Here is a 21,991-nt window from a genome sequence, read left to right on the forward strand (position 1 = left end):
TATAAAGCTACTACACAAGAGATTTACCAAAACTAGAACCTTAACCACTATGCAAAGGTAAACTTGATGTTAAAGAAAAATAAAAATATTATCTCATTTTGATTAAGACTTGAAAAATCCAACTTTTTGGTTAGGTGCACATTATGATAACTTGCTAAGCTCAACATTCTTCCTCTGTTTCATCACTTCATTCCTCTGTCCTTCCCCTGCTTTCTCATCACTTTATTTATTATTGTATCAACTTTGCCTTTACTTTTCTTTGTTTTGCTCCTCTTTATATACATACACATACCACTACTTAGCTTTACTACTGCCCCCACTTCCTATTTTTCCTACAATCATTTCATCATAATAATCCATTTTCTACATAAATATTCATTCTTGATTCCTTTTTCTCTCTTTTTCCAACAATAATTCACCTTTCCCCTGTTTCTGATACCACTCATAATACTTAACCAGCAATTAATTGCCATATATTTCCATCTTCCCACAAATTTTTATTCTTTTTGTGAAAAACCCTTTTGTGGGTTTCATTAATTCCATAAAAATAAATTCCTAAGTGTTGAAATTTGAATTTCTAGAACTTCCCACAATATTTTGTAAAAAACCCATTTTTTTTTAATGTATTTTTGTGAGAAAAACCCAAGTGTTTCAATTCTATTGGGTTAGTGAAAAAAAAGTTTTAAACTTTCCCACAAAAAAATTATGAAGAAGATGGGAAGGTGTTTATATAGTGAAGTAAGGTGCATGGTAGTTATGGTGGGGTTGATTTTAATGGTGATGGGTGTAAGTGGAAATAGTATAGGGGTAAATTTGGGAACACAAGCAACACATCCATTACCAGGAAATATATTGGTTCAATTGTTAAAAGATAATGGAATTACAAAGGTGAAGTTATTTGAGCCAGATCCTTATGCTTTAAAAGCTTTGGGAAAATCAGGAATTGAGGTTATGATTGGTATTCCAAATGATTTGTTGGCTCCTTTGTCAAGTGATATGAAAGCTGCTGAAAATTGGGTTGCCAAAAATTTGTCCACTTATGTTTCTTCTCATGGAGTTAATGTCAGGTACTATTAATTATTTTTTTACTATTGATTTTATATTATTGATGATTTATGGTTTGGTAAAGATCATTAAATTTATGTCTACTGTTTGTATGTCGTAGTTGGTAAAGTTCGGGGTAATACTTAAGACCTGAGATTAAATTATGTCTACTATCCAAAAATTTGTGGCTGTCTATACAATAGGGTACTTTGGTTAAATTAAAGGTACTGGTCAAGTGTTGATTGACTTCTGTTTCAAAAAATTTCAATCAAGAGAGAAGTTATTCTCTTCTTTTTCATTAGTTAATTTGTACGGTTTCTTCTGTTTGAGCAATTCAAATGATTTTCTTCTAGTTTGGGTTATTGCCTAATTTGCCTTATTAATTTGTTGGCTGTTGCCTTGTAGTAGAATTGTAGACATATATATTGACAAAGCATGTATATATATTTGCAAGCTAGACTTTAAGACTTCTAGACTAAGGCCTAAGGGAATTATAGTTAATTAGTGTGCTAGCAATACCAACCCTCCTTTAGGTCCATACTCCCCAAGAAGTTTGAAAATTTGAAGTTTTCGGTTTCAAATGCAAATGCTGTGCTAGCCTGCCCCCAAAGCAGAAACCGAAACCACGAGGCTCATCTGCAGAGGAGACAGGTGCACCGCCTTTCTTCACCTCCACTAGCTTGCAATGTTTATCATGAAGGAACTACTTCTAATGAGATGAACTTATTTATCTACACATCTCCTTTCTTTCATTCTTTGTTTTTTGAAAATGAGATTTTGGAGTAACAAAGTGGCAGATGTAGGAATAAGAGTTTTACTGTGTTGTGTGTGACAGAATTAGTCGCTTTTGGTTGTTTAATAGGAAATCGTGGGCAGAAGAATGTATATCGATCATTCTGTATTCTTGGTGTTTGATGCTTGCTATATAATTGTTCCAATTATATACTGTATCTTGTTCATTTGAAATAAACTAGATACTCTACGATTTACCAAGTTTGTCAAATTGTTTTGAGCTTTTGAAACCTTATACTTTGTAAAATATCAGCATGGATGCATGATCCTTGAGTGCAAGATCAGAAAGAAAGGATGTCTCTTGTGAAAAAGAGCTAATTGATGATGAGCCTGTCTTATATCGTGATCTAGAATCTTTTTTCGTCTTCAAATTATGAAAATTTATGCAGTAATATATCTCTCATACCACACTTGGGCACTAACAAATGTTTTTAATGGTTTATGTGGTTAGAGCTCTATTCAGACTTCTAATGCTGTAGCATTGTTGTTCTTGTGTGTTTTTTTTTTCTTCACTTTCCATCAGATATGTTGCGGTTGGCAATGAACCATTTTTAAAGACATTGAATGGAACCTATGATGCCATGACACTTCCCGCGCTTCAGAACATCCAATCAGCACTAATAAAAGCTGGCCTAGCCAATCAAGTGAAGGTCACTATCCCTCTAAATGCCGATGTATATGAAACTGCATCCAATGTCCCTTCTGGTGGGGACTTTCGTTCTGACATCAGTGATCTCATGTTGAAAATTATCAAATTCTTGAACGACAATGCGTGTCCTGTCACCATAAACATATATCCCTTCATAAGCCTCTACAATGACCCCAATTTCCCTGTAGACTACGCCTTCTTTGATGGATTTTCATCTCCCTTGGATGACAATGGAAAGACATATACCAATGTTTTCGATGCTAACTATGACACACTCGTTTGGTCCCTTCAGAAGAATGGATTTTCTAACATGACAATCATAGTAGGAGAGATTGGGTGGCCTACTGATGGAGACAGGAATGCTAATCCTACCAGTGCTCGGAAGTTCAATCAAGGGTTAATTACTCATCTCTCAGGAGGCAAAGGTAATATCAAGAGTATATTGTTATAACAACACTTTCATTGGATAATGTTAGTGCATGTCCATAATGTTATTGTTTTACTCGTTACAGGTACGCCTATGAGGCCCAGTGGTCCTATCGATGTTTACCTGTTTAGCCTCATCGACGAAGATAACAAAAGTATCCTACCAGGAAACTTTGAGAGGCATTGGGGGATCTTCAACTATGACGGGACCCCAAAGTACCAGCTTAACCTTGGATTGACAAAGACTGGGACTCTGATTCCAGCAAAAGGGGTAGAATATCTGGACAAAAAATGGTGTGTTTTGTCTTCCACAGCTAATATAAGTGATCCTCAAGTAGTCTCGAGTGTGAGCTATGCCTGTGGACATGCTGATTGTACGAGCCTTGGGTATGGAACGTCGTGCAGCAATCTGGATGCACCAGGGAATATATCTTACGCGTTTAATATGTATTATCAGGAACAAAACCAGCAGGATAAGGCATGTCAGTTCCCTGGTGGTATCTCTGCTGTCACAACAAAAGATCCGTCTGCTGGGACATGTCGATTTATTGTTCAGATCAAGAGTGATCCAGGTGCAGGGGCAAGCAGTAGCTCAGGTTCCGGGTCTGGTTCAAGTTATGGTTCTGTAAAAGTTGCTGCTAATCTCTTATTCTTAATGCTCATAATGGTTGTTACCATTCTGTAAATTCTGGGCTGAAATACTCAAATTTTCGCTCCCTTTTTTTCTGTATTTTGTTTTTCTTGATGATCAGACTGTTTTGTGAAGAATAGGTTGTACCATTCTGAAGATTGAAATGGTTTTAAGATAAATACTTCGTGTTAAGATGAAATACTTGACAATCTTTAGAATTTGGACAAAGCAATTGTGCTTGTTAACTCTTTGAAATAAGAGTACTAACTGTATAAACAAGGGAAGTATAACTGTGCTTTTGATAGATACATTGATCATATGATGGGAAACCTTAGCTTGACCAAAGTAAAGTCGTGCACTCGTGCTTTCGATAGAATCCAATCAAAGTGTCGAGTTCTCAAGCAATTTGAGGAGCAACGAACGGAGGATGTCCTTGTAGCAATGGAGTTTCTGACATGTAGCAAGTGCTATATTATCTCTTTTTTTTTCTTCTATAAAAAGCATTTAAGGTGCCAATGTTCATCTACCTAAAGCAAAGCCTATGATCTTGTTCTAATATCAAAGGCATTTTTGTTAATGTCAATTGCAAGGCACCATTGCTGCTCAAATCAATCTTCCACCATGCTACTTCGTGATTGTCTTCTTATACATAAAAGACCCCATCATTTTTCGCTCTAGAATCATTCAAGTCTCAACATATTTTTTCGCGAATGAAATAAAGTAGCAGATTATGTTGCATCTCTCGGTTTTTCTTCTCCGACTCAAGATATCGACCTTATAATTGATAATAAATTTTCTGATTATAATTTCTTAGATAACCACACATTCTTATGAGAAGACATTCCTAATTTTCTCCATGTATCTCCACATACCCACATTTGATGAAATTCGAACATTAAACCTCTAGGACCTAAGATAAGTCACATACCAAGTAAGTCAAATATTGTTTGTTTTTAAAACATAGTAGTTGTATTTCTTTACTAATTAATTTTTAAAACAAGGCATATACAGTATTATAATACTTATACTTTAGATCGATATTCCTTTCATTGTTCCCTTATTGTTGCAACAATTATCATTTTAGAAAGTTTCACAAATATTGCAACATTACTCAATTAGTCTATTATTTACACATGTTTTCTCTCTATTTATCCTTATTACATGGGTTCCAAAACTCCGTATATTTATTTCTCTCTATCTCTCTTTTCGCCTTAAAATCTGTGCCTCATCTCTTTGTTTCAATTAATATTATGGGAACGAGGAAATACTATATTAAGATTATCATCTATTGTCCGTGCTTGCAATTGCTTTGTTCAAATAACATAAAAAATTTCTAGCAGGTTGCTTCATTAACGTCTTGCCAAGCAAGTCTATTGTATTACTTTATTTTGGGTCATGGTCAGAATGGCCAGCCTACACTTATGAGTTATGAGTAATGACTTGTTAATTATCATTATTTATTAATTTATTACATAAATGGCATTAGTCAAAATTTATACTTGCATAAATTATGGGAAACATCATACTCGTATCAAATGATGTTTAAGTAGGATTTGGGTTTTACGTATTTATTTAATTAGTGGAATTTTTTCGTCAAATATTATTGGGATTTCAAAAATCATATGCTAGCAACATGATTCCATACGTAGATTAATGTGATAGAGAGTAAATTATATTATTGAGTAGCAAGATTAATCACAAAGAAAAATAACTTCGCCACGTGTAGTCCCTCGACTTTTTCCACGTATACAAAAAAAAATCTACCTAATGCAAAGGCTGCGGCTGGGAGTGCTTCCCCGCGGCTGGGCTGCGGAGTCCTCTGCTTGGTGGGTCTTCGCAGCCTGCTGGGCAGATTCGTGGGTAGAACCTGCAGGCCCGATTGTTGCACCCCTCTCGTGTACGTTATCCTCATAAACACCCACTAAAACTTATAATTAAGCTGGTAAACTTATAATATTAATCTTCTTTCAAAAAAAAAAAAAAAAACTTCATGATATTAATCTAACCTAGTGTCAAACATCAACAATTTTTTTTATTTATATTTTTGGTGTAATAAGCGCATTTCATATTTTATATTATACATGATGATTGATCTTTGCAAGTCACAACCGTCTAAAAGTCAACAAAATTAAAATGGTTGATTACGAAATATGCAATGACTAATTCGAAGGAAGCAAGCTTAAAATAATACGTAATGGTAGTAGTCATAGTGCTTAACGTTGCGTAGTAATTAAAATTAAGTTTGATCATTATTTCATGTCTAGTATAAAATTGGGGCAGTAACATTATCTAATTAATTCCATATGATTTCATAATTAAACTTGTCTAATTTGATTTGAAAATGGCAAGACGATTAAGCATTTCTTCTATCCTCCTCCTACCTATTGCGTTTTTATGGATTCTTGTCACTGTAAATTCTTCCCTTGTAAGTTCTAACCAATTTTCTTTTATTACTTTTTATGTTTTTTCTTCTTTATTTCTTTTATTTTGCCATAAATAATTTAATTTTGGAATGCACTATTTCTGTTAGAAAAGTGAAAACTAGATAAGAAACAAAAACAAAAATTGGGGTGGTGAAGGGTGAATATAAGGGTATTTTCTTGTATATGTGACAATACAACTATGTGTTTTGAATTTAGTTAAATGTACGGGCTGAATTCAGGTTAACTAGATTATAACTAGATCTATATACATGCAATGCATACTTTAGATTTTAAATTTATATACACGAACAATATTAGCTAGAGGAGTGTATAAAAACTAAGAGCGGTTTTGTTATTTTAGGTGCACATTACTACTACATCACCCCAATTTACGTAGAGATAAAGGTGGGTTGGTCGGTCGAGATTTGTCCTTTAACTATCTGCCCAATTATGATGGGATGGATGAAATTTTGGGGAGAAGATAGTTCATCCATTTGACTTTTACAATTGTTCATGTATAGCCTAATTTTTTTTTTTATTTAAAGGGCAAAGAGTGTATGTATCATGACATTATTCTTCCTATACAAACATAATCATATCATCATGCTTGTTAATTCTTGATTATGATAGGAAAATTGGCCAAATCATGGAGGTGACCTACAAAACATGAGATATGCTTCAAAAGAGACCAAGATTGGTCCAAAAACTGTTCAAAATATGAAACTAAAGTGGATATTTGAGGCTCAAAATGATATAACAGCAACACCAGCAATATATAATGGAATTTTATACTTTCCTAGTTGGGATGGCTATATATATGCAGTTAAGGCTTCTAGTGGTTCCCTAGTGTGGAAGCAGTTCATTCAAGACCTCACTGGTATCCCTTCGACGGGCTTAATTGTTAATGTGAATGTGACCGTGGCTCGGGCAACACCTACGGTGGCTCCGGACTTGGGTTTACTTATTGTTGGCCTTTATGGACCGTGTTATGTGCTTGGTCTAAGAATCAACGACGGTTCACTGGCTTGGATGACTAAATTGGACGCTCATATTGATAGTCTTATTACCATGTCCGGGACATACTCCAACAGGTATGTAGTATTTAGTTAAAATAAGGACGTGTTCAATTCACGTGATTATTACTAATCTAAACTTATTTTTTTATCTGAATTTGTTACACCTTATTAAAACTTATTTAAGATGTAATTTTAATTTAAAAAATAGCCAAAAGTCCCAAAACCTATTGTTCTTAAAGTGAACTTAATAAAAATTATCAAATCTTAAACAAGTGAAAATAAGGTGAACATAACATGCTCTAATTAAATATCTCATTCTCACTCTAGATTTAATTTTGGTTTAATTTTACTTTTGACATTATTCATCCACTTTACTTTGACCATCGCTATTTATTGCTCCCTCAATTCTACCAAATACCCACATCACTATATATTTTTTTTTTTTTTGAAAGACCCACATCACTATATTTAATCTTATGTATAAAGAAAAAATATTACTCGTAGCCAAAAGTTGTGCATGTAAAATTGAAAATAACGTCAAAGTCAAAATGAGGCATTTAAATATTAAAGAGAGTATAAGGGTATGGGTATGTCTAAGCGAATGCATGGTAACTTGTAAGGACTAAGGAGAATAAGTGTAATTGTAATACAAGTAGTAAATTAGTGATATAAGAGGCAATGAATCTAATCCTTAAACCCTTAATTTTACTCCATTTCAGGGCCTTTTACGTGGGGGTATCATCACTAGAAGAAGAAAGAAGCATAGAAGAATGTTGCCACTTTCGTGGTAGCTTTGTTAAAATAGACGCTAAAACTGGTGTCATACTCTGGAAAACGTACATGTTACCTAATAACAATGGACAACGAGGGGAGTATGCCGGGGCAGCAATTTGGGGAAGTAGTCCACCCATCGACGTACCAAGAAAACTTGTGTACATAGCCACCGGGAACCTCTACTCCGCCCCACAACGAATTAGAGATTGCTCGGAAAGAGAAAACAACCAAACATTCCCTACTAACACGACGTCGTGTGTAGAGCCTGAAAATCACTCTAATTCATTTTTGGCCTTGGATTTAGACACAGGAAACATAAAATGGTATCACCAAATAGGTGGATATGATGTTTGGTTCTTTGCTTGTCATAATATCTCTAGTAGTCCTGATTGTCCTCCAGGGCCTAACCCTGATGCTGATTTTGGTGAGGCACCGATGTTACTTACTGTTAAGATTAACTCTACTAGGAAGGATATTGCAGTTGCTACTCAAAAAAGCGGGTTCACTTGGGCTCTTGATAGGGATACTGGGGACCTAGTTTGGAGTACGGTATGATTACTTTACTACTTTGTGATTTTTTTAAGTGCATCATTTTAACTTATGCATTATTCGTATACTAATCTTGTAACATGTTATTGGATTAGTCACAATATATATTTTCATATTATCAACTTTTTTTTTTTTTTTTTTTTTTTTTACTACTAGAATATAAAATATATTAATGGTCAAAGTTGTGCATTGATATGTGTGTCGTCAAAATAATGTAGGAAGCTGGACCAGGAGGATTGGGAGGAGGTGGTATTTGGGGATCAGCCACAGACGGAAAAAGAGTATACACCAACATAGCCAACACCGATCAACAGAATTTCATCCTTAGTCCTTCTAACAAAAGCACTACCGCAGGTGGATGGGTGGCAATGGAAGCTTCAACTGGTAAGGTGTTATGGTCTTTAGGGAACCCTAGCAATGCCTCCACACAAGGCCCTGTCACGGTGGCTAATGGGGTGGTTTTTGCGGGATCAACCAATAACGTAACAGGACCTATTTATGCCATTGATGCAAAGGTTGGTAATATTTTATGGTCATATGATACGGGAGCTACCATCTATGGAGGTGTATCAGTGAGTGATGGGTGCATTTACGTTGGTCATGGATATAAAGTAGGGTTAGGATCATTTAATCCTGCTTTTAGCACAGGAAAATCATTGTTTTGTTTTTGTGTGGACTAAGATTAATATAATCAAAAGTTGCACTTATATGATAACATTGTCATGTAATAATATCAACATAATATAAAGCATACAACTAACAAATGGATGTTGCTAATAATAGTCAAATATGTTGCTCTGTTGCCTCTGTATGTAAGTACACAATACATTGATTATCTTGCCATACCTGCCTATTGATAGCTTCATGAATATCATGACATGTACACAACAATATAATAAGCTCAGACTGCTTGCTAATTTAACTTCCAACTAAGATGAGATCAAACCCGTCATCCAAGTATATAATTTTTCCTAGTATTTGCTGCTTGGGTAAATTTATAAGCTGAACTGTTAAATTCCGTAGTGGCTCGATAACACTTACAGAGGAAGCATTGTTAAGCCCAAACAAAACTATATGATACATAGAAAACAACAGGAACTTAGAAACCAATACCTGTAAGCCCCGTACTTGAAAGCTGGCACTTGGGAATTGGGATCCAAAAAGTTGCATATATCAAGTCTATCGACCCACTAACATTTGGTATGGTATCTGTCACTTAAGGCATTACCTACCTGAAACCACAAATCCTCACAAGCAGAGGATCTCCTTGGAAGCTTGAACAATGACCTACAGAAGCGACATTATCATCCACCGTGCATCTGCTGTTTCAAGTTCATCATTGGTTATAAAATCCCAGATATTCATAAGGACATCTAACTGATCTTAGCTAAGCTTTTTAAAACAATTGCATTACTCATAATTTACGCTAGCAGTCTGAGACTCTGAGGTTATCCAACTCCCTTAAGTCATTTAATTACTATTGTCTCAAGCTTACTTATCAAGCAATCTAAAAAATGGAGAAACCAGACAAGTTAATCAATAGTTATATCAGGAAAATCATGGGGTCCATTAACACGCCCAGTCAAAGCTACAGACAAGTGAATGGAGAAACCAGAGCAGTTGCAACTGCTGGTAGTTCAAGAAACATACCAGTCTTGAATACAGAAACTCCAGCACTGAACCTCCCTAGTAAATATTTTTCTTCTTTATAATTGAATATTAGCAAAGATCTGAGTTTGACTGTTTAAGCACAAAGAGAAGCTGCCAACTTTAGCATTCTAAACAGAAAGGGAATATACAGGTTTCCTAAACTTCCATCACAGAGGGAATACAACTTCAGCACTCTTTATGTAAAAAAAAAATCCCCACCCGGCCACCCCACCTTTTTTTAGTAATCTTTACTCCATATAAGATGTCAAATATCTATAGATTCTATACAGATAAAAATGTCTAGCAGTTTCTTACTTTGATCTTCTGCCGTATTTTTCTATCTAGTATTTACAAATCGATCATCAGTTGTGAAGAACCCTGTTCTCATTAGTCAGCTATAAATATTAATATATAGGGAAATGATAGTCATAAAATTAGCTTAGAACAACTTTGGAATTTAAGCTTCTTAATCTATTGATACACCAGTGAGCTTTTGGATTATTTCCTTACATTTATAGACGTACTTCAGAGCTCATACTACATACACTAAGGCATTAATAAATGAAAGATCTACCATGCATAGCCACATATAGAGAAGTAAACGAACTTGAATAAATCATACGAACTTAATAGAAAAGAGTAAAATACATTGCAAGGCTATGGTACCCTGATACATATCCAGCATTTCTAGAAACATTGTTATGCCTAAACCAAAAATTACTTGTAATTATGCATAAACCAAAAATCAATCGGAACTTAGTAGTCAACACCTGCAAGTCTGCAACCCATAAGCTAGAATGTTGCATTGGAAAACAAGTTGCATCTTTCAGTTATATTCACCCAAATACATGTCGAGGAGCTCCTTGGAAGGTTTAACAATGACCTACAAAACTGGCATTCCTTCCACACTGCATACGCTTGTTCACGTTCATTTCAACATATGCCCCATCCACTGTACAAATATGTACAAGAAGCTTTTCCAAAACAATTGCATTACTCAGAATGTATGCTAGAAGCCTGAGTTCATCATCAATGCCCTTTAGTCCCGTTATTAGTATAGTCTTTAGCTTAGTTACTATACAATCTGGAACTGGATCTGGTGCACACCAACTCCTTTTCTCCATTTTATCATCATTTAATTTTAAGCAGACCTGAAGATGCTCTAAGTTGGGAAAACAATTTAAAGAAATGAGCAAATCCTTAAAGCAATTTGTTTTAAGACAGGTTAAATTTGAGAAGATTGGCAGATTAAAATATCTCAAAACATTGGTCCAACTATCTAGCTTCAGCTCAAGATTGGTAACACTAGATAATCCTCCAACAAACTTGGTCATCTCGCGAATATATTTTTTTCGTGGTCCAGATAATGAGCCGTAAGCCCGTAATCCTGCTCATCCTCCTCTTGACCTTCTAATTCCATAAAATACCCGTCAACACTCTTCAATCCAATACACGCTTTAACTAATGTAGATGGATTCCGGAGAAAGTAATACATTGAACACCAATCTTCAATGTTAAGGTTTACCAATTTGGGTGCATCAATATATACTGTAGTGGCCCGAGTACTGTCTAGCATTCTTACAGACAACGACTTCAAGTTGGAAGCAATTATATTCACAACATGACTAGACATATTTAGATTGAACACTAAATCCAAATATTCCAAAAGTGAACAAGACTCAATTAAAGTCTCCAAACAAAGAGGGACATCATCAAGCTGGTCTAGAGAAAGCTTGTTCAAATTAGGGAGATTAACACACAAACCTTTAATTTTGGGAAATTCAAGCAAACCCAGTAATTCCAAAGTTACCAAAGATTGAGAATTGAACAGAAAAGCGGGTAATGAAAAGGAAACATCATACCCTGCATTTACACTGATATTTTCAGCATTTCGGCTGCAAACTTGGTGTAACCATGAATCTGATTCTGATACACAAATTGCAGAAGAATTGAACCCCTCTTCCGATTCTTCGAGAGTGAGACAAAAGTGGCGGAGTTTCCGACAAGTAAGCTGGCGTAGGATGTAGCTGATTTTGGCCGTGGATTGTGGTCGATTGTAAACTTTGAGATCAACGCGGGTGACGGTGGTCCAGAGGCGGCGCCAATGGTGGGATAAGACGGAGGTGGTGGCGGCGGAATGGATTGAAAGGCGGGAGAGAATGTCGGTGAGAATGGCGTCTGGAAGTGAACTCAACCTGTCTTGTTCTTCTTCCTCAATTGATCTTCTGGGTCGTTTTCTAACATAGTATTTCATGATTTTGCAATCACCCCTTCTCAATTTTTCCATCACTCTCACTCTGACTCTCTGTGTTTTCTTTTTAGGTGCCGGAGGTTACAGAAGAAGGCAAAGAAAGGAAGCTAGTCCAGTGACCAAAATTGTCCAAATCAAGTGGGCTGTGGGCATAAGAATATTTATTTGATCATGAGCCAGGTCGGACCGGACCAAGGCTAAAAATGAACATTTCGTACCTAAGATTTAGTTCTGGTCAGGTTCAAGTTGGGGTCGAATAAGGTGTGCTTAAGCATTTATTTAAGAGTAATTGGTTTAAGCTACACCTAGGGGTGGCAAACGGATCAGATCAGGTCGGGTTCGTGTTCGGGTTTTCGTGTTTCGGGTCAGCTAACCCCCAACCTGAACCTGATCCATTTAAGTTTTCGGGTTGAAAACCCCAACCTGAACCTGATATTTTCGGGTTCGGGTCAACCCGAAAACGACCTGATTTGACCTGATTATTTATTTATTTTTTTTAAAAAAAAAATTTTGACCTGAATAACCTGATTTTTTAGCCTGATTTTGAGTTTTTGACTACTTAACAGTTAATCAAACCTGATTTTTTTTTACCTAATGTTTTCAAACATGATTTTCAAACTTAAATTTCAAGAAAACCAAATAAAGTCTAGCACTCTAACAAGTCTAAAATTCTAAATGCCTAATTAACTATTACATACCAAAATAAAGTCTTAACAAATAAATTACAAACCACAATTACAAAGAAACAAATGTATTTAAAGTAACAATCTCCTGAATCATCTCATATTCCCAGAAGAAAGCTGTTGTACATGGGTCATGGCCTCATGGGTGTCCATAACTGCTGCAAAAAAAATATAACAATAAAACAATTAAAAAGACAACTCAAGAACAACCAAATCAGCAAGAACAACAAATCATCAACATCTCAGGAAAAACAACCAAAACAGCAAGAACAATCAGTAAGAAAGCAACAAAAATTTTCAAGAAATCAACAACAAATCAGCATATCAAGAACAACAAATCAGCGAAAACAAAAATTAAAAAGACAAGCACAATATTTTTTCCCGTCAAACAACAAATCAGCAAAAAATTTATCATACTACGATTATTAACTAAGAACATCAACACAATCGAATACAAAAACTTGAAATAAAAAAAACTTTTAAAAAAAAAACAACGAAAAAGTAAACAGAAAATTACCTTAGAAGCAGAGGAAGATTTGAAGATGAAGGTGAAAGATTTGAAGATGGAGAATTGCAGATCTACCCTTTCCCTTAAAAAAAAAAACAAATCAACTGTAGAAATTAACAACAAATCGAAAGCAACAAATCGAAAGCAACAAATCGAAAGCAAAAATCGAGAAGAACTTCAGATTTTAGAGATCGAAAGCAAAAATCGAGAAGAACTTAAGAGTAAAAATCGAAAGCAAATTAACAGTAGAAATTAACAACAAATCGAAAGCAAAAATCGAAAACAAATTAACAGTAGAAAGCAAAAATCGAAAGCAAAAATCGAAAACAAAAATCGAAAGCAAAAATCAAGAAGAACCACAAATCGAAAGCAAAAATCGAGAAGAACTTAACAACAAATCGAAAGCAAAAATCGAAAACAAATTAACAGTAGAAATTAACAACAAATCGAAAGCAAAAATCGAGAAGAACTTCAGAACTTAGGAATCGAAAAAAAACGAAATGAAAACAAAAAAATTAACAAAAAATTACCTTTGAGAGTTTGAGACCGTGAGACGTTTTGCTAATCAGCTTGAGAGTTGAGAACTTGAGAGTTCTTATGACTGTGCTTGAGAAATTGAGAGCTTGAGAGTTATGAGATGAGAAATTGAGAATGGAGAATTCAGAGAGAGAAGCTCAGAAGAAGAGGAGTGGGAGAACGAAAGAATTGAGGAGAGAGAAAATGTGAAAAGATGAAAACGGCTGAGGTTAAAATTTTAGGGTTTAAGTTTTCAGAGGTTTGCCTCTCAATTTGGGCTTGGGCCTAGTTTTTTTTTTTTTTAAAACACTTTTTCGGGCTATAAGGTCGGGTTTGGGTTGACCCGACCTGATTTTGACCCGAAAATAATTTCGGGTTACGTGGGTCATTTTCGGGTTGAAATTTTCAACCTTAACCTAACCCATTTAATTTCGGGTCGGGTTCGTGTCAACCCATTTAAGTTTTCGTGTCGAAATTCTCAACCCTAACCCGCTATTTTCGGGTCGGGTTCGGGTCGGGTTTTCGGGTCGGGTCGGGTTTTGCCACCCCTAGCTACACCCTTGTGCCGCTATTATACATGCACCACTAGCCCAATAAAGAAGTCCAGTTGTAAAATTCGCCCAAAACAAAAATATGACCCATCTCAAACCCTCACTTCCGAAACACAACCCACTCCCAACCGCCATATTTTGGTTTTCATTTTTTTTTTAAATTAAAAAAAATAATAAAAAAGGTTTTACCTCTCATTAATTTTCAAAAGCAAAAAAATAAAAATAAAGTCATAATAACAAAATAAAATAATCAGAGAATAATGAAAAATAAAAAGGATTTTCCCAATTAAAGGTAATTTTTTATGAATATCACTGACTTTCATCGTTAATTTTTGTCCAAATTATTCGATACTCTGTTTGATTTTTTTTTTCTTTTCATAATCATATTTTATGGTCATATGATACTGGAGCTACCATCTATGAAGGTGTATCAGTGAGTGATGGGTGCATTTACATTGGTTATGGATATAAAGTAGGGTTAGAGTCCTTTAATCCTGCTTTTAGCACAGGAAAATCATTGTTTTGTTTTTGTGTGGACTAAGATTAATACTCCGTATAATCCAAAGCTGCTCTTATATTGTAACATTGTCATGTAATAATATCAACATAATATAAAGCATACAGCTAACAAATAGATGTTAATAAATTATAGTCATATATGTTGCTCTGTTGCCTCTGTGGCCATGTTTGGTAATTGGCTTTTTAATGGCTTTTTAGTTAGCTTTTGGTTTTTGGCTTTTTAAGGTGGTCAAACAGACAAAAAATGTGTTTGGTAATTGGCTTTTTAGTCAGCGAAAAAGCTGGCTTTTAAGCCAAAATGAAAAAACTGCTTTGAGTAGCTTTTTTGTTGGCTTTTGGCTTGTTGGCCCACAAATTATCTAATAAACAGCCAACAACCACCAATTAATTTACCAAACACTTTTGTAAACAGCCAATTTCAAAAACCATTATAAACAGCCAAACATTCCACCTGGTCAAACAAGCCAAGTGAACCAGCCAACCGCCAACAGCCATTTGCCAAACAAGGCCTGTATGTACGTACACAATACATGGATTATCTTGCCATACCTGCCTGTTGATAGCTTCATGGATATCATGCACGTACACAACAATATAATAAGCTCGGGCTGTTTACTCATTTAACTTCCAACTTAAATGAGATCAAACCCGTCAACCGAGTATAATTTTTCCTAGTGTTTGCTGCTTGAGTGTTTGTAAATTTATAAATTGAACCGTTGAATTTCATAGTGGCTCGATAACACTTACGGAGGAAGCATTCTTAAGCCAATACCTGTAAGCCCTGTACTTGAAAGCTGACATTTGTGATACAAAAAGTTGCATGCATCAAGTCTATCGACCCACTTATACTTGGCATGGTATCCGTTACTTAAGGCATTACCTGACGCTGTGACAGACCTACCTGAAACCACAAAACCTCACAAGCAGAGGTTCTCCTTGAAAGCTTAAACAATGACCTACAAAAGCGACATTTTCATCCACCGTGCATATGCTGTTTCAAGTTCATTATTAGTAAAATCCCAGACATTCATAAGGACATCTAACTGATCTTAGCTAAAATTTTTAAAACAATTGCATTACACATAATATACGCTAGCAGGCTGAGACACTGAGGTTATCACCAATCCCCTTAAGTCCCTTTATTGCTATTGTCTCAAGCTTACTTATCAAACAATCTGGTGCAAGATTAGGAGCACACCAATTTCTCTGCTCAATAGATATATCAAGAAATCATGAGGTCCATTAACAGGCCCAATCAAAGCTACAGACTAGTAAATAGAGAAGCCAGAGCAGATGCAACTGCTGGTAGTTCAAGAAACATACCAGTCCCAGCACTGAACCTCCCTAGTAAATAGTTTTCTTCTTTATAATTGGATATTATCATACTAGCCAGTGATGGTTCGGTTCACAATCTTCACATCATACTTATGGCGATTTGGCAATGCTTCAGAGTATGAGAATGGCACAAATGAATGAGGCTCTGGTTATTCCTAATTGTGCAGATGTGCAATAATGTGCTTAGCAAAGCTTAGTATTAAACTAACCGAACATTTTTCTGAAGATGTGCTGTATATACCTAACTTCTAACTTCTTCACCTGCAATTTAGTTTCCAGAAGGAAGTAGACTGAACAATTTTTCTGAAGAGGTGCTGTATCATGGTCATATTTGATCCCTAGTACCTTATTTTAATATCTACTGACCATTCTACATTGTATTTAACATAAACAAATAGAAAAATAAATAATAAAGTAGAAAGAAGCTGAGTTTGACGGTTTAAGCACAAAGAGAAGCTGCCTAACTATAGCATTCTAAACAGAAAGGGAATATACAGGTTTCCTAGACTCCCATCACCAGTAAATTCAGCTTCAGCATTGTCCTCTCCTCAGAAATCGTCATGTATAAAAAAAAATCCCCACCCCATATAAGATGTCAAATATCTATAGATTCTATACAGATAAACATATCTAGCAGTTTCTTACTTTGATCTTCTGCCATACTTTTCTATTTAATATTTACAAATAGATCACAAGTTGTGAAGAACCCTGTTCTCATTAGTCAGCTATACATGTTGACGTATAGGGAAAGATAGTCATAAAATCAGCTTAGAACAGCTTCGGAATTTAAGCTTCTTAATCTATTGATACACTAGTGAGCCTTTGGATTATATCCTTACATTTATAGACGTACTTCAGAGCTCATGCTACATACACTAAGGCATTAATAAATGAAAGATTTACCGTACATAGCCATATATAGAGAAGTAAACGAACTTGAATATATCATATAAAGTTTATAGGAAAGAGTAAAATACATTGCAAGGCTACGATACCCTGATACATATCCAGCATTTCTAGAAACATTTTTATGCCTAAACCAAAATTACATGTAATTATGCATAAACCAAAAATCAATCAGAACTTAGTAGTCAATAGTCATACCTGCAAGTCTGCAACCCATCAGCTAGAATATTGCATTGGAAAACAAGTTGCATCTGTCAGGTATATTTACCCAAATACATTTGACATGTAAGGAATTCGCCTTGTACGGCATTCCCTGATGCTGCGACTAACCTACCAGAAACCACAACCTCACACGTCGAGGAGCTCCTTGGAAGGTTTAACAATGACCTACATAACTGACATTCCTTCCACACTGCATATGCTTTATCACGTTCATTTTCAACATATGCCCCATCCACTGTACTAAAATCTACAAGAAGCTTTTTCAAAACAATTGCATTACTCAGAATGTATGCTAGAAGCCTGAGGTCATCATCAATGCCCACTGTACTTATGTGTATAGTCTCGAGCTTACTTACTAAGCAATCTGGAATAAAATCCGGTGCACACCATCTCCTTTGCTCCATTTTATCATCAAGTAACCATAAGTCGACCTCAAGATGCTCTAAGTTGGGAAAATAATTCAAAGATATCAGCAAATCCTTAAAGCAATTTGTTTGAAGCCAGGTTAAATTTGAAAATATCGGCAGATTCAGACAATTAAAGTATCTCAAAATATTGGTCCAACTCTCTAGCTTCAGCTCAAGTTTGCTAACACTAGATAATCCTCCGAAAAACTTGGTCATCTGGCAAATATATTCTTTTCGTGGTCCAGATAATGCGCCGTAATCCTGCTCACCATCCAATTCCAGCCCATCATACCCCCCATCATTCTCCAACTGAATACAGGCCTTGACTAATATAGATGGATTCTGAAGAAAGTAGTAGATTGAACTCCAATCTTGAATTTTGAGCTTTGCCAATTTAGGAGCATCAATATATACTCTAGTTTTTCGGGTATTGTTTAGCATACTTAAATTACTTATAGACAATGACTTCAAGTTAGAAGCAATTATATTCACAACATGACTAGACAAATCTAGATCGAAGACTAAATCCAAATGTTCCAAAAGTGAGCAAGACTTAATTAAATTCTCCAAACAAAGAGGGAAATTATCAAGCTCGTCTAGGGTAAGCTTGTTCAAATTAGGGAGATTAACACACAAATCTTTAATTTTGGGCAATTTAAGCACACCCAGTATAGACAAAGTTACCAAAGATTGAGAATTGAACAGAAAAGCGGGTAATAACAAGGGAACATCATACTCTGCATTTACACTGATGTTTTCCACATTTCGGCTGAAAACTTGGTGGAACCATGATTCTAATTCTGATACACAAATTGCAGAAGGATTGGACCCCTCTTCCAGATCTTCGAGAGTGAGACCAAAGTGTCGGAGTTTCCGACAAGTAAGCTGGCGTAGGATGTAGCTGATTTTGGCCGTGGAATCTGACTGATTGCAAACATAGAGATCAACGCGGGTCACGCCAGTCCAAAGGCGGCGCCAATGGTGGGATAAGACGGAGGTCTTGGCGGCGGTATCAATGGAGAGGCGAGAAAGGATGTCGGTGAGAATGGCGTCTGGAAGTGAACTCAATCTGTCTTCTTCTTCCTCAATTGATCTTTTGGGTCGTTTTCTGGAATAATATTTCATGATTTTGCAATCCCCCATTCTCAATTTCTCCATCAATCTCACTCCTCACTCTTCACTCTTCACTCTTCCTCAATTGATCTTCTGGGTCGTTTACAGAAGAACGCTAAAGATTAGGGATGTTAGAGTTTGGTCCAAAACACACCAAACGGCAAGTCAGTATCTAAATTAGAGATGGAATTGAAATTCTTCTCTATTTTCACTTCTAAACATTATTAGACCTTGTTAAAACTTATTTTATTTGTAACTAGTTTAAGTCCCGTGCAATGCAGGATTATTATTAAATTTTATAAAGAGTTGTTGTATTGAATTTTATAAAAAAGAAAATAAAAAATAAATAAAAAAATAAAATTAAACTCATAATACTAATTCAAAAATAAATATAAGCAACTCTATCAATGTTAAGATTAGTGACACTTAAACTTGATTAAAAAAAAAAAAGGACTTTACAGTTTTTATTTTTTGTAAAAAAATTCTAAGGATAGTACCCGCACATGCTGCGTTAGTATTGATACGAATTTTAAGAGTAGAAAATAAAGTGTATATATAGGGGAGGGATCCGGTGAGAATAGGTTCATATGTGAGAATTCATACTTATATGAGAACTGATTTTAAATTTAGAACATGTGAGTAAAAGTTTAGAACATACGAGTAAAAATTTAGAACATGCGTCTGAAATTAAAATTTAGAACATCTGAGTAATAATTTGAAACATCTAAGTGAGTAATATGTTTAGAACATTTGATTTAAGAATTAGAACAAGTGATTAAAATTTTATAAAATCTGCTTTATGAAATTTTAAACATATGAGTAAAATTTAGAACATTTGATTTAAGATTATGAACATGTGAATAAAAATTTAGAACAAACAAATATAGAATATAGAAAGTGTGAGTTAAAAATTTAGAACATATGAGTAAAAATATAGAACATACGCTTTAAAATCTGGAACATATAATTAAAAATCTTAGAACACACATTTTAAAATTTAGAACATATAAGTTAAAATTTTGTAACAAGTTATTTAAAATTTATGATATTAAACTTAACTAATTTATGGTTTAGAACATGTAAATACTAAATTAGAACATTTGATTTAATTTAGAACACCTAAGGAAAAGTTTAGAACATCATATTTAAAATTTAGAACATAAAGAGTGTTCTCACATAAAAAAAATTCTCACATAAGAAAAATTCTCACGAGAGCCTCCCCCTATATATATATATATATATATATATATATATATATATATATATATATATATATATATATATATATATATATATATATAGCAGTATTGTTTAATAATAATTACCTCATTTTTTTTTACAAAAATAATACCAAATAAAAGACTACTTATATGTAAAAATATACTAGTTGGGTTTATATGGAGAATTATTATTGTTAAGAATTTTAATTGGAAAAAAGATATTTTAAATTATTATAAAATGATTTCCTTAAAGATTCTGCGTAAAAACAGAAAGTAAAATGGGCGGGAAAATTGTTAATGAGATTGTGACAAGTGTCATTTTAGATTCGCTTTTAGTATAGGTTAATTGATTTGTACTTGGATAACCCTTATCAGAACTTATTAAACCTGATCTGAACTTAACTGAACTTATCTGAACTTGTTACACCTGAAATAAGTGAAAATAAGGGGAACAGAACAGACCCTAAGAAGAGAATTTCCAATGGCAACAAATATAAAAGTGGCTTACATAAATTGATAACAAACCGTAACACTTGTTTCCGATGACAATAAACTACTTCTACAATTTGATGTCATTATAGCAACAAATAATAAGAAGAATATCTCCAATGACAACAAATAAAAATTCCGTTGTCATTTATTGAAATTAGTAAATGGCAACAAATAAAAAATACGTTATCATCTAGCAACAATAGTTTAGATGAGTTATTTCTGATGGCAACAATTCAAAAATTCATTGACTTTATTTGTTTCTAAATCAATACAAATAAAATATAAGTTGTCATAGTTTGTTGCTATATATATGGCAACAATACAAAAATATGATGTCACCTAATAACAACTAGTAAGACAATTTGTTTTAAAGAACAATAAATCAAAAACAAGTAGCCATTAATTATTAAAAAGTAAAGCATAAAATGTCGCTTTTAATTAATTAGGCAATGAAAAAAATTATTTTTGTTGCTATTTAACAACATTTTAAAAATTTGTTGCCAAACTTAGTTGCTAAAAATCTTTTATTTTTGTTGCTAAAAACTTCGTTTCGACCGCGCGCTAGCTAAGAAATGAAGCAAGTCCAGTCAATATCTTGATTGACCAAAATAGTCTATTTTTCTACAACACGGTGCATTCTTTCAGTTGGTGGTAGTCTCTACAACTTCCCTTTTCGAATTATTTTTTTTCAAGTTTTAGTTTTCTTCACTCGGTCCATCTCGATTTTTTCGGTTAATTTGGCAATTCTTAGTCCACAATAAAGTTCCAATTAGTTTCTTTTGGTTTTTCAGGCTCCAAAGTCAATGGCGTTATGCAATTAGTGGTCTTTATCACGACTCCATGCCTTGGTTGTTTATGGGTTTGTTTAGATGTGGTGCCTCAACTAAGGTTCATAAAGGTTTTCTTTTCATGTTTGTGTGTATGTTGATAGTAGCCCTTAAGATTGTAATTTGCTCTTCGTTCAATGAACTTCTTGTTAGAAAAAAAATAAAAATAATACTAGTCTTTATCATAAAATAATTAAGGTTAAATCAGAAAAATATTCAAACACAGATCAAACCGATTAATTTTTGTTTGATTTTGTTATATATATTTTCATTATCGTCAATTGTTAATCGTGAATGTCGTATGACTTTAATTAATGAAATATGGTGTTCTTTAAAAATTCAAAACAGGTCAAACATTAACCTCACCAAAATGGTAGAATTAAGGTTAGGACTTGTTTTGTTCACCTGAAATAAGGAGATTTGGTTTGATTTTTAATAAGGTCTGATAAGAATTTTTATTATCTAATTTGGTATGATCTAATTTACG

The 21,991-nt window shown here is 34.3% G+C and overlaps 3 protein-coding genes and 1 pseudogene across 3 annotated transcripts; 2 read left to right on the plus strand and 2 right to left on the minus strand.

Annotated features, from left to right (window-relative positions):
- Window positions 1–78: 78 nt before the first annotated feature.
- On the plus strand, window positions 79–3,774 carry LOC110683814 (glucan endo-1,3-beta-glucosidase 5-like). The gene is made up of 3 exons (XM_021860233.1): window positions 79–1,067; window positions 2,360–2,910; window positions 2,998–3,774. The coding sequence occupies exons 1-3, from the start codon at window positions 706–708 to the stop codon at window positions 3,594–3,596; spliced, it is 1,512 nt and encodes a 503-aa protein (XP_021715925.1). The 5' UTR covers window positions 79–705; the 3' UTR covers window positions 3,597–3,774.
- A 1,984-nt stretch (window positions 3,775–5,758) lies between these two features.
- Window positions 5,759–9,660, plus strand: LOC110683816 (polyvinylalcohol dehydrogenase-like). Its single transcript, XM_021860234.1, has 4 exons — window positions 5,759–5,967; window positions 6,596–7,056; window positions 7,701–8,304; window positions 8,523–9,660. Exons 1-4 carry the CDS (start codon window positions 5,884–5,886, stop codon window positions 8,982–8,984), a joined length of 1,611 nt encoding a protein of 536 aa, XP_021715926.1. The 5' UTR covers window positions 5,759–5,883; the 3' UTR covers window positions 8,985–9,660.
- An 884-nt stretch (window positions 9,661–10,544) lies between these two features.
- LOC110683817 lies at window positions 10,545–14,614 on the minus strand (annotated as a pseudogene).
- Window positions 14,615–17,234: 2,620 nt separating this feature from the next.
- Window positions 17,235–19,243, minus strand: LOC110683818 (F-box/FBD/LRR-repeat protein At1g16930-like). Its single transcript, XM_021860235.1, has one exon. The coding sequence runs from the start codon at window positions 19,008–19,010 to the stop codon at window positions 17,478–17,480; it is 1,533 nt and encodes a 510-aa protein (XP_021715927.1). The 5' UTR covers window positions 19,011–19,243; the 3' UTR covers window positions 17,235–17,477.
- Between the last annotated feature and the right edge of the window lie 2,748 nt (window positions 19,244–21,991).

The sequence above is a fragment of the Chenopodium quinoa genome, unplaced genomic scaffold (assembly GCF_001683475.1).
Source record: "Chenopodium quinoa cultivar QQ74 unplaced genomic scaffold, ASM168347v1, whole genome shotgun sequence".
NCBI classification, from domain to species: Eukaryota; Viridiplantae; Streptophyta; class Magnoliopsida; order Caryophyllales; family Amaranthaceae; genus Chenopodium; species Chenopodium quinoa.

What these genes read in the sequence shown, in the direction of transcription:
- LOC110683814 (XM_021860233.1), top strand. Translation starts at nt 706, where the DNA reads ATGAAGAAGATGGGAAGGTGTTTATATAGTGAAGTAAGGTGCATGGTA. An exon ending in TCTCATGGAGTTAATGTCAG is followed by an intron (nt 1,068 to 2,359) that starts GTACTATTAATT and finishes ACTTTCCATCAG; the next exon opens with ATATGTTGCGGTTGGCAATG. An exon ending in TCATCTCTCAGGAGGCAAAG is followed by an intron (nt 2,911 to 2,997) that starts GTAATATCAAGA and finishes TACTCGTTACAG; the next exon opens with GTACGCCTATGAGGCCCAGT.
- LOC110683816 (XM_021860234.1), top strand. Translation starts at nt 5,884, where the DNA reads ATGGCAAGACGATTAAGCATTTCTTCTATCCTCCTCCTACCTATTGCG. An exon ending in TCACTGTAAATTCTTCCCTT is followed by an intron (nt 5,968 to 6,595) that starts GTAAGTTCTAAC and finishes TGATTATGATAG; the next exon opens with GAAAATTGGCCAAATCATGG. An exon ending in TCCGGGACATACTCCAACAG is followed by an intron (nt 7,057 to 7,700) that starts GTATGTAGTATT and finishes ACTCCATTTCAG; the next exon opens with GGCCTTTTACGTGGGGGTAT.
- LOC110683818 (XM_021860235.1), bottom strand. Translation starts at nt 19,010, where the DNA reads ATGGAGAAATTGAGAATGGGGGATTGCAAAATCATGAAATATTATTCC.